Source organism: Rissa tridactyla, chromosome 3, assembly GCF_028500815.1.
Source record: "Rissa tridactyla isolate bRisTri1 chromosome 3, bRisTri1.patW.cur.20221130, whole genome shotgun sequence".
Classification (NCBI taxonomy): domain Eukaryota; kingdom Metazoa; phylum Chordata; class Aves; order Charadriiformes; family Laridae; genus Rissa; species Rissa tridactyla.
The window spans coordinates 44,242,827-44,255,568 of NC_071468.1; the positions used below are offsets into that span (position 1 = coordinate 44,242,827).

Consider the following 12,742-nt stretch of genomic DNA (forward strand, 5'->3'; position numbering starts at 1 on the left):
TATGCCATTTCACTTCATGAAATTTGCTCTTTTAAAACGAGCATAAAATGATTAAATTATACTCTCTAACAACTCTATTCAAAGCCAAAAATACCATGGCTTAGAACAAGGTATTAATTAGAACAGTTCAAAGTTTAAATCATTAGCTTATACTTCTCCTTGAACTATGAAAAGCTCGTGGCAAAGACAAGTTCTTCATTTCTCTGTGCATAGGAACACTTCTAAAAACCAAAAGGTGAAGAAAAATTGCTAAGCTTTGTTTTTCAGAACATTTGTTTTAATATTGGAATGTCCTAGAACGCTGTAGTTGATTGAAGTTATATAGGGCTTGGCCGGTCCGTGTCTAGTGTTGGATCTTGCTGGAGGGATCCTATGTAAGCCATGAAGCTGTTGTTGTGATGGCCCCAGTCGTAGTAGTCTGGAGAGAAACTGAAAAAGAAAACGGAAGAATTAGTGACTTGGCAGGTTGGTGCTGCAGGTATCTAATTAACAAACGTGGGCAAAACGCAGTCACAGCGATGTAGTTCTTGCGCTGAAGTGCAAAAATAAAATAAAACCCCAAGCAGAGGTTCCGGCAGCTATTTATTTTTCGGATTTGTCAATTATTTTGGCCCAAGTGCATTCAACTTGCTGTTTCCTGACTCTTCTAGCTCTCTGAAGACTCTCCCCTTCCTGCTTCGCTCATCTGGAACGTGTTTGAAAACCCTAGAAGCCAAGTCCTGTCACTGCAAGGGCCTGTTGGTGAGAGAGCTACCCCCCCCGGTCCATGCAGAAGGGATGGGTTCTTGGTTAGCCGCTCTGGCACACTGGCTTCTCTCCCACAAGCGGTGTGAGACCACGCACGTGGCTGGCGTGGTTTCCACTGGGAACTGTGCCTGTGGCACCGGTGTGGCTGGTTCCCTCATGCCTCCGTGCAGAGGCACCCACCACCTGCAGCATCCTCGATGGGTTTAGTTACCACGTGAAGAGCTATGGCAGGGGCAGGATGACTGAGAACTGTAAATAGCGGATATCCAACTCTACTGAATCGTGGTTTGGGCTCAGAGACGGTGACTACGCAATCTTAGCTAAATGAGCGACAAGCACTAGCTCTGGGTACGTTAGCTACCGTTAGCAAGTTCGTCTTCATTTTAAGATGACGGATTACACTTATCTACTACTAGCATGCGGGAGGTACAGGAAGAAGCAAATGAGGAACATGTAACTGAGCCGCCTTCCAGGCCAGGAGAGTGTCCTGGCAGTGCCCTTCCTTCTCCGCACTGGGTGCTATCCTTCTTGCTGGGAACTGCTCCTTCCTGGAAGGGAATCCTTGCCTAAAGCTCACAGTTACACAGAGAAAACAGGCTTTTTGTGCCAGTTCTGGGTTGTGTGGCATTTTGGCAGTTAGGTGGATTCCTGTAAGCTTTTAGCAAGTGGAAAAGCAAATGCCCTCTTCATTTCAGGTAACCCCCAAGACATTTAGCCATGTTACAGGGCAACCTGAGTTGGGAGACACTCAACTGCCACCGTTGCAAGCTGCTGCCTGCGCTGTCGAGCTTTGCCTTGCTCTCCCAGATGGCCGGGAGACAGCTGTTTTTCTCGGTTGCCTTGCTCACACACACGTAAACTAGTAAATGGCACTTCTTAGACTACTCTGGGAAGAAACAGAGGGTGAAACGTGCAACCCAAACATCCCACCTGAGTTTTTCAGAGCAGCACGCTGTTACAATTCTTAAATTATGGAATCAATTTCATTCTTGTGTCCTTGCAGTCTCTGTGGGGCCCTTGGATCCCTACAGTCACTCGGTGCTGCCTTTCCACTTCAGCTTCCCCCTTCGCTTCCCCTCATCCCTTGGAATTTATGCAACGTTTGGAGCTAAATGATTTGCGTCAGTCTTCTGCAGTGTGTGAGAGTTGGTCCTCCTCCAGTTTCTGTCAGGGGAAGCAAGCGGTTCCCTCTTGTATCTCACCTGCCCTGTGCCCCCGGTGGTGCAATATTCCATGCTAGATCGTCATCGCTGTCGTATCTGCGAGGGTTGTCAAAGAAATAAGATCTGGGACTGAAGCCATGGCTTGGGACCATTCCTGCATTGGCCTGAGGGAAGGAAAACCACAGTCAAATTTTACACTTGCTGTAGACAGTAGACATCTTTCTGCATTTTCTGTTTTTCTCTACCAGCACAGTGATAGTCTACTGATCTTAACGGCTTTTTCTTTTCCTTCCTTCTAGCTAACAGAGAGGACCCGTTTCTGAAAGCACCCTCCAGTATGCATTTAACCTGTCTGCTGAATTCCTGTCCGTTCTGGACACTTTGTGCTTTCAGCCAGCTGACTTGAAGTGAGCACGGGGAAGCAGCTGACGAGCTGGAGGATATGAAGTGCCTGAAGGGATTTGGTTTTACCTCCCACATCTGCAGCCCTCCCTCCTGGTGCGTTACCTCCCCTGCCTCAGGAACTGATCATGCTGAACCTTGGCACCCTGCTTAATGCAACCACAGCTGAAAAGCCTCTCTGAGCAATTTCAGTATCCACCATACAGTGCTGTGATTGTCAAATCCCAAGGAAAGGTCCTTTGATAAAACAGGGAAACGGGTACATGTAAGTCCTTCATTTACAAAGCGTTTTGCTTTTATTTCCCTATGAATCAAAACAGAAAACACAGAAGATTCAAAAGGTCAGTTTGATTTTGGCAACAGTGCAGAGGGACATCCAGGACCCAGCTGAGCTTCTTCCATGGATCCACTGCTTCTGTTCCCAGGGAACAGCATTCCCTGCACCTGCGGATAAGCCAGGATGACATTTTCTGCTTGGCCTTAAGCAGGAGGGCAGTTTAATCTCCCCCTATTTTTTAGATGTTAAATAACTTCAACAAAGATGAACTAAAAATAGGTCCATCTCTGTCATCTCCCCATTTCCAACGTTTGCCTGGCTGAAGGTATGGAAGGCAATGGGCCACGCACTGCCGTTATCCTTGTGTCAGCACCAAAGCACACAGACACCTCGTTCCAGGCTGTGATCATCTGTCGAGTGGAGCTTTACCTTTGAACAGAGCTGAACGCAGGCTGCCGCTAATCATACTTTTTGTTTCTGAAGTCCTGAATGAAATACAAAACCAAAGCACAACTATTTCTTAGGTCATAGAATCGTTTAGGTTGGAAAAGACCTTTAAGATCATCAAGTCCAACCGTTAAACTAGCACTGCCAAGACCACCATTAAACCATGTCCCTAAGTGCCACATCTACAGATCCTTTAAATACCTCCAGGGATGGCGACTCAACCACTTCCCTGGACAGCCTGTTCCAATGCTTGACAATGTTGGTGAAGAAATTTTTCCTAATATCCAATCTAAACCTCCCCTGGTGCAACTTGAAGCCATTTCCTCTCATCCTATCACTTGTTACTTGGGAGAAGAGACTGACCCCCAACTCGCTACAACCTCCTTTCAGGTAGTTGTAGAGAGTGATAAGGTCTCCCCTCAGCCTCCTTTTCTCCAGGCTAAACAACCCCAGCTCCCTCAGTTGCTCCTCGTAAGACTTGTGCTCCAGACCCCTCACCAGCTTCATTGCCCTTCTCTGGACTCACTCCAGCACCTCAATGTCTTTTTTGTGGTGAGGGGCCCAAAACTGGACACAGTACTCAAGGTGGGGCCTCACCAGTGCCGAGAACAGGGGGACGATCACTTCCCTAGTCCTGCTGGCCACGCCATTTCTGATACAGGCCAGGATGCTGTTGGCCTTCTTGGCCACCTGGGCACACTGCTGGCTCATATTCAGCTGGCTGTCAACCAACACCCCCAGGCCCTTTTCTATGCAGCAGCTCTCCAGCCACTCTTCCCCAAGCCTGTAGCGCTGCATGGGGTTGTTGTGACCCAAGTGCAGGACCTGGCACTTGGCCTTGTTGAACCTCATACCGTTGGCCTTGGCCATCAATCCAGCCTGTCCACATCCCTCTGTAGAGCCATCCTACCCTCAAGCAGGTCGACATTTCCACCCAATTTGGTGTTGTCTGCAAATTTACTGAGGGTGCACTTGATCACCCATCCAGATCATCGATAAAGATATTAACATATTCTTGGGATTGTTCCTTATTAAAAACAAAGAACATTTTGGATTTTTACTAAATCAGAGTTGTTGTTAAGATTTTTTAACTAAAAGAGGGTTTGTTTTAATTTTAACCCCATGGTTTCTGGACGAGTATTTTCAGCCACTGGACCATTCGATACTTACCTGCTGTTAACAGTTAGCCTACCGAACACATGAGACTAAAGTCCTGTGGCCCTTGGTCTCCCTCTTGTGGCATACTTGCACCGAAGTTCAGTTTTGCCTTGCTACAGAGTCTCTTCATTTTTTATTTCTATCACTGTTTCCAGTTTTCCTCTTACCATATCATACAATACCATATTGTTTAGCATAAATACAAGTCTTCTGTAGAAAAAAAACATACATGACCTATTCACTATGACAGATAATGTCTACCCTAAAAAAGGTACCCATAAAAGAAGTGGTATCGCTGATGGCTCTTCTGAAATGTATCTTTATGAAGTTGGAGATTTAAGGCTTTCTGCAAATCACAATGCAAAAAAATAATGTTACACGTGTTACTGCAGTGCTCTTTGACGTGTGAGAAAATACTGCCTGTTTGACTCCATTGGAGCTCTTGTTTGAGTAGGATTCCAAATCTTTATGTGATTTGAAAGGAGAGATTATGCCACATCCCATATTTTCCTTCTCTTGTGAATCTCTCCCACACCATCCAAACTTGACCAGCAGGTGTAGCCTTACTAAACTCACTTTAAATAAAATTAGATCTCTCTGTGGTCACTTTTTAGAAGAGCAGCACCGCTGGACTGTACTTTAAAACATTTCCTCACTTTGCAGTTGTCCTGGTTAACTCCTAAGCAGAGTGGGACTGAGACTTTTTTGGCGATGGACACTAGGATCCCATGGAGTTTCTCAGTATGATTTCAAGTATCACAGGTGAACAGTAAGAAGGGCTTTATACAGGTTGGGATTTGTTACTTCCTTGTTCAGCTTCACTTTATCATTGTCTCTGAAATCTGCATGTGAGAATAAAAACCATCACCTTCTCTAAAAAGTTATGCCATTAATTGCTTCTCTTACTTGTGAATTTACCATTCACATCCTTCTTGGGGAAAATTGGCTTTGGTTTGGTTTGGCCTACAGAAACAGAGACATTACCTCAGTAATCCTAGTGCAGGGCTGATATTTCCCATGTGCCTGTCAACCAGCATATCCTATGCTGGATATCCTATGCCTACCTGGAGAAACTGCCTACAACTATGAAAAAATGCTCATCCATCTATTAACTACCTAGATATTAAGGATACTTACAGGGAATTATCCTTACAACCCACACCTTAATCTCTGCTCTGCTGAAATAGCAAACAAAAATGTCAGCAAGTGCTTATTATGGCTATTGGTCTTTGACATGGAAACAATTGAATGGGTACAGGACCGAAAGAATTCAATCTATTGTTTCATACATGCCGTTGAACAGTTAACACACAACCATTTTCACTGCTATGTGATGAAAGATCCAAAGTTTGGATAACAAACTCTTTTTCCACTAACTCAAATACAGCACTGTATTAACTCAAAGGGAAGATGTCTCTAAATTTAGGAAGGTTCCTGATTTTTAAGGTAAACTGCTTGAGAAACAGCTTGCCTCCCATCTGGGTAAATATGATGAGTTTCTTTCATGAGAAGTTAGTATAAAGAAGTGGGAAGTTTGGGTTGCTTTTATTCTGCCAGGGACACAATGAAAAAGAGAAGTCAAAATGTAAAGAAGCAAAAGCTCCTTCAGAAGCTGAGCCCTCTGGACCTGCCTGGACATTACACTAACAAATACACTAACAAATTCCACTTACAAGATCTTTTGTAGGGTTTCGGACACGGAAGAAATACACAACCAAGGAAGTAGGCAGGAGCTCCCAGATGAAAAGGATCACTCCGAACACTATGTAACCTGCATCTCCCAGCTGACATTTCAGATCTGCCTGTTGAAAAGTCAAAGAGAAAAGCATTTAAAAATAAAGACGGCAGCTCATTTAAAGATGCAGGAGGCAACATGTCTTCTTATGAAGATCTGTATTTAAATGGCTGAAAAGCTTGACAACATGGCAGAAATTCCATTCAGTAAAGCCAGATTAACCTGGCTAATCATTAAAGGCATACTAAAAAAAATCAATATGCTATCTTGTTGGGTACATGACTTCCCTTTCCTTCTGCTTTTCCTCCTCCCTCCTCCTCCTCCTGCTACCTTTCCTTCAGCAAAATCAAAGCTTAACGCAGGCATCTTCCCAGTCTGAGAGCCTGGTAAGCAACCATTTGATCAAGTGATCAAATCCGGGTAATGAGAAACCAGCTCTCCAGTCCTTTTCCAGATGGGAGTAATATGTAAAGGAACAATCAGTGTCCAGGTCTTCAAGGGCATTGCTGGCAATCTGGCTTTTAGAGATTCAGGCTTGGATCCCTTCAAATTGGTGCACTTTGTTAGCTTGAATAACCATGCTGTTACTCTAGCATTAGCTTTGAACTTCTTTCTAGATTGCCCCTCCACCATTCACCATAGTTGCAGAGGGCAAATCCTGTCCTTTCATGTGTTTTCTACAGAAGAGAAAAGGGTAATGTTTCTGACAGGTGACCTGAGGCAGTACCACAGTACAAACATTGGGCTGTACTTTTAAAAGTGACTTTTGATTCTGGTACAAAATTGAGCACCTGCTCCTTAGTTCCAGGCCCTTTACCTGTGGCTTAAATCATTTGCCCCAAAATCCAGGCAACCCTAATGTCACAAGTCAGATCAGATGTTCAAAAATCAGTAGTAGTGACCGAAGGCCTAAAGCATTCCAGTGAGCTCCCTAGGAACAACCTCTGCCTCCATGGGGAAAATGGGACCAAATACTCTGGCCATAAAGTTCCAGCACCTGTTACTCCAGACTGTAAAAAGTGGCCCCTGCAAGGGGTCAGCAGGAGCAGCAGCAACACTCCAGGACCCAACAACAGGAGGGAAAAGGTTTGATTCAGGAGATGAGTCACAATCTAGTGCTCTTCTGCCCAAACCTCTGTGTTCTAATTACATGGAGTGACATCACTTATCTGCACTCCTCCGCACCGTAGCAGGGTTGATTAGTGGTCCCTTGACAGACCCTACTCAACCAACTCTTAACGAGGACCTCTGGGAAATCCTATCCTACTGTGTACCTACTTCTTATTTACAGTTTTATCTACTGCTCAACAGAAATTTTTTAATAGCCCCAGGTTTGCTTGTCCACCCTGGCAATACAAGGCCCTTGTGTGGCTGGGAACACTGCTTTTGGTCTGCAGGTGCTTGCTGAGAGGGTGGGAAGATGCCAAGTGTCTGGAATTTTGAGGCCAAACGAAATATACTTACGGTCCAGACCCAGACTTGACATTTTGCCTTGCCTTGGCAGAGCTGGAAAACTACTGGGACCTAACTACATCCTTCAAAGGAGCTGGATGCCTAAATTTCATAAAACTCATCAAAGAATCCCCTGCTGTTTCCTTTAGTGTTTTTATCACTCTTAGTTTTCAATCTGAATTGTCACTTGCAAATAAAGGTTGGGAAGAATCTTTGTCTTATCCTCAAAGTACAGAAGTTATCACAATAATGATAGAACTAACGTAAATAACTCTACAGCCCTGGATGGCAATGGGAGATTTGATTATAGACTTCAGAACTCAGCATTTTAATGGAACCAAGTACTGTTTTTCTGCTTCTCCAAGTCCAGTAAATTCTTTCTTATGGACAAAACACCTGTCTTTTTTAATAAAGGTGCTTTTTTTTTTTAACAATAAAATCAAGGTAAATAAACATTGATATTTTAAAAAATTATTTGGCTAGTGGTTACTTCTTTCTTTTAGCACTGAGGGGCTTTTTTCCTCCTTATGCTGAAATTACCACAAATTTGTATTTCTGGAGCAAAACAATCTTAGTGCATTGAATAAAAGACAGCAAAAATAGGATTTTAATATGTTAATTCCTCTTGTCATAGTATTTAGGAAGTCAGCCATCACATACAGAATGAGTTTTTCTCATTAGCAAATATTTTCATACTTGCCTGATCTGATACGTTGTACCAATCGTAATCAAAAGAATTGACTTTCTTGGTTTGGGAAAACGATAAGATGAACAAGTTGTAACAGGCTCGTGAGGTATAAAGTAGTATAACAGTCACTCCTATACTTGTCACCTGACAGACAGATGAGCCCTGGAAGAGATTTAAACACAGATTATTATTCATAAGGGAAGTTGACAAGAACACTGCTTTGCTTGGGCTTCGAGGGTTGTCGTGCTACTCTGCCTAATGCAACCGACATTTTCTCTTTCTTTGATCAGTATATCCTATACTATGTATATTCCTGTATTTTACCAGTACAGTGGTTCCCAGGCAATGGTAGCAGTTCCAGCCCTTACCAAGACGGGCTGCGACTAATTCCTACAACTTATTGTACAAGTGCTATTTTCAGAGCAATGAAAACACATGAGAACTACACTTGGTATCAGATTCAGCCTTCAACTGTGCATTAGCTACAGAGCATCCTGTATCAGATGCTGGCTAGCAAGCATGATGCAACCTTGCATCTTTTTACAACTGCTTGCTGTGCACCTAAGTACAAAGCAGATCGGAACAGTCAGCAGTTAAACACAGCACAGACAGGAACAGAACATCCTGCCTTACCTAATGTCAACGCAGAGGAGCCAAAGTGGAAGCACAGCCTATGGGCAGAGTGACCATGGCAGGGCAGTCTGTGAGTGGGAGCTTGGGCACAAGGGGAGGAAAGAGACTACAAAGTGTGAAATCACAACAGTTCCTAAGCCCTAGAGAGAAAAATGGACAGAGCAGGGAAAGAGCCTAATCCAGCATGAGGAATAAGTGAGACGCCTGATCGCTGTGTCAGGTGGGGAGGGTCACTGTCAGGGGCTGAGAGACCAGCACAGGAGTTGTAGCAGCAAGAAAGGAGGGAATCCAGGAGCTGTGGTTACAGGGATCAGTGTGAGTCTGATCACAGAGGTAGGCAGATGTACAAAAATAGGACTGGCTTGGAAGGAAGCTCAAAGCAAATTCTATGCAGCTGACGCTGGAATACTGCTTTGCATAGCCAAAGGAGGCAAGATGGGTTAAAGCTCTCTGCTTTTAGAGGAGCAAGATACCTTGCAGATACCAGCAAGATACCTGCCCTGTTCCTCTCCTGGCAGAGACCCACACCACAAGGATGGGCTCCTCTCATCTGTGTGAGAGAGGCCAAGAGGGAAGTCGCTCCTCCCCTCACAGGACCTTTTATACCACTGCAGGAGACAAAAAGCTCTGCACCCTATTCCCTCCGTTCACTCACTCTGCTTCCTGGTTTGCAGCCAAGGAGCAGAGGTCCAAAGCGCTGTGGCAGCTAGAGCACAGACATAACAGAATGGCTAGTGAAGTATCAGGGAACGTCACCAAGTCATCACGTCCTGGTGACCTGAATCCATGTCCTGAATCCCTGGCCTTCAAGAGACTACCAGGGCCCCTCTGTTGCTCACCCACGCTGGTCGCTATTGTCCCTGTGGCTCTGTCAATTCAGCTCCTCAGTCCACACTCCTTGGTGACTGTCAGTAAACTAGGAGCTCAGGGACTAGTCAGAAAAGCTTGCAGAAAACTAGCTTGCCTGTTTTCCCAGCAAAAGAATATTGATTCATAGAACAATCAGGCTGAGGAGTATTACAAAATCCCCAACACAGTCAATCTCTCTGACTGAATTCCTGCTTAGGAAACGCTGGAACTACCACCATTCACCAGGCCACAACCTGCAGCCATGTCAGGAGTGAGCCAAGAGCCTGCTGCTATATGGGAATTGAAGCCGGAGACACAGTAGGCAGCGGTGAAAGCTGTGGCAAGGCCAGTAAGCAGGAAATGCCACAAAGAGGAAATGTTTGCTAGGCACGTCTCTGTTCTCCTTCGGTACTAACAAGTCAGTGATGCTGTCATGGAAACTGAGGGTGAGAAAGGAGAGAGAAGCTGCTGACTGGCACATACCATATCCCAGCTCAGTGGCATTTACAGACTGGGGATAGCAGAAGTGAAGAGCAGAATGGGGTCAGTATTCCCGTATGTAAGTTTCCCTACATAGCTGTCATTCTTTAATAGTTAATAGTTAAATATGCTGCAGATATAACAAACTTCAATCCCTCCAAGTACAACAATGGGGGTAAAAGTGTCCTGGTTTTGCTGCCAGTTAAATATACTTAACGGACTGGGGAAGGGAGAGCACAGCAGTAGAAGTTAAGCCAGAGGAATCCTTTCCCAGTCCCCTATAGAAGAGAGGGGGAGCCCCGAGTTTGTAGCACGTCCCACTACATGGGCTTCTGGACAGCACAGAACTGGCCCAAGTCAGCACCTAAGGGCAGGGCTGTACACCTCCTTGTGCTGTTGTAGCCTTGGTGCAGAGCACCAGGACGGTCCCCTGCGCCAGGTCATGGAGGTGACTGTTTTTTTCACATGTGGTCAGAAGGTACGTGCCAGCAGATGGGAGATGCAAATAAAAGGCTGCCAGTACCGATGCCTATCTACATGCACCGCAGAGCACACAATATCTCCAACGCTACATCTATCACATCACTGCAGAGAATGGATTTTTCTTCTTTAGCTAGTTTTTTCAGCACAACAGTAGCAGATTAAACCAGGATGTTTTTTCACTGCCAGCTCCAGCCATCTGTATCCCTAAATATGTGCAGTCAAATCCTACTGGAAATCCCCAGAGGAACTCCCATTTCAGGTCAGCAGAAAGGAGCAAAGCGCTCTTTAATTCTCATTTCCACATTCAAACTTTCATCGGCTGAGTGTTCTGTCCTTTCCTGTCTGCAATAATGTTAGAGTTTGTTTGGGTTTTGTGAAATAGCTTGAAGCAAATAAGATCAAGTTTCCTGCAGGAGGAGGAAACGGAACAAAGTAATCATCCACCAAAACCTCCCTTAGGTTAACACTGCTTTGTTACAGAGATTTACGCTTCTGTGATTTGCAGCAGTAGAAAAACTTTTCTTACTAGTAAAAATAATCCATTGCCCATGCCCTTTGGTCAGCAAATGACAGGCTTGAAAGAAACAAAACAAACTAAGCTGTGTTTTTAAATCTTCTAGTCAGCCCTGAACTTTCAGTTGTTGTGCAGTATGGCCAGATTTGAGTAAACAGGAAAAGTACTACTTTCATCTGATTAAGTAAATGGAGAAAGGAATTTTATTATAGGATTTTCTATCTTATAGTAGCTGAACCAGCTGAAAGTAGCTGAAACGTACATTTTTGTAAGGTTTGTTGTGGTAAAGTTAATGTGCTAGTAGTTAAACTAATAATTTATTTTAAGATTATAACTATCTACTACAAACACAAGGACCTTTGAAAGCCCTGTTTCATTATTTATAATAAACACAAAACACCTTCACTGATTTTATAGTAAACACTGCAGGCTTATGTGATGCCACCCAGCGCCTTGACCACCAGATGTGTCCAAAGCTGAAAACCTAACAATATTGCTTTAAAGAACATTTTGTAGAGTAATATGAGAGACTTTTTTTCCCCTTCTCCCCACTTGGCTGAATTTATAATGCATTAAGTCTTTTAAAACACATTCTCATTATCTTTAGGGCAGTATGCAAATGTATAAAGGGCGATTCATATTCCCCTGCCTGGCTTATCTTCAGCATGCTGCTACCTTAAACATTTAACTTATTCAGTCAATAATTTGACAAGCTAAAGGATCCCAAAGTATAGACCACCTCTATGTAGCAGTACTGAAATGAAATGCTCTTCAGATGGGGATCTGAAGAAAGCAGTATCCACTTTAAAAACTGCTGTGACGAACTCCAGCCAATAAGTTCTGTAAACTCTGCCTCAAAAATACATATTTTGGGGTCACTGGTCTTAGCCAAAAGCACCCTTGCTAGCACTTAGTATTTAATTCATATATCAAGCGGGATGGCCAGCCAAGTGCAAGCTGTGAAGTTTAAGGCCTCCAGCTCTCAGGGGTTCTAAGGAACTGCATGGCTTTGCCTTGCACTGCCTTTGTCTCTCAGAAGGTACTTGAAAAGAACCGAAAATGTACCTTACCTTGGACTCCAAGTAAATGTTGGCTAAAGACATCTTGGAAATCTTATACAGGCAGATGGAGAGTGAAACAGCGCACAGCACAAACAACGTGTCATTAATTGCCACCCGGACAGAGACAATGACTTTTCTCTCTGAATTCTGTGTCCTCACCAATACTGCACATGTTAAATTCACCAAGAGGAAGAGGAGACTTATGAAAAGAGAAGCCAGGTAGAGGGGCAACCTGGGAGAGTGAGGAGAAAACAGTTTTAGCAACATTGTTCAGCAAGTGTCAGTCATGAGATGGAAGTTGCACTCTGAGCAATGAAAGCTGCACGTGTTGGGCTGCCACAGCTGCCACAGTGACCAACCGCCCGAGCCCAAATCAAAGCGCTCCAGATTGCTGGAGAGATTAACTTAGCTCATTTCAAACCTGTTTTTACAGTTACACAACAAGCTGTAAGTAAAGAAACTAACGTCAAGCAGCAAAACTTGGGAGATTGTTTGCAGTAGAAATATAACAGCACAGTTCTTAAAAACTTCTTAAAATACACGTGTACTTTCTTAGAGCGTGCACATATAGAGCACAAACCCTCTGACTACTCACTGACAGGAGAAACCTCACAAAAGGTTGAGTTGCCTGGAATGGACTAGTTTTAACCCTG

At 44.1% G+C, this 12,742-nt stretch overlaps 1 protein-coding gene across 3 annotated transcripts in view; it reads right to left on the bottom strand.

Annotated features, from left to right (window-relative positions):
• Positions 1 to 255: 255 nt before the first annotated feature.
• Positions 256 to 12,742, bottom strand: part of GPR137B (G protein-coupled receptor 137B) — a 33,422-nt gene continuing 20,935 nt past the window's right edge. For all 3 annotated transcript variants that reach the window (XM_054193832.1, XM_054193834.1, XM_054193833.1), the window contains 5 exons: positions 12,099 to 12,321; positions 8,078 to 8,231; positions 5,868 to 5,992; positions 1,950 to 2,074; positions 256 to 429 (listed from right to left, as the gene is read on the bottom strand). In XM_054193832.1, coding sequence (XP_054049807.1) covers positions 318 to 429; positions 1,950 to 2,074; positions 5,868 to 5,992; positions 8,078 to 8,231; positions 12,099 to 12,321 — 739 coding nt within the window. In that variant the 3' untranslated portion in view covers positions 256 to 317. The remainder of the gene's footprint in view (positions 430 to 1,949; positions 2,075 to 5,867; positions 5,993 to 8,077; positions 8,232 to 12,098; positions 12,322 to 12,742) is intronic.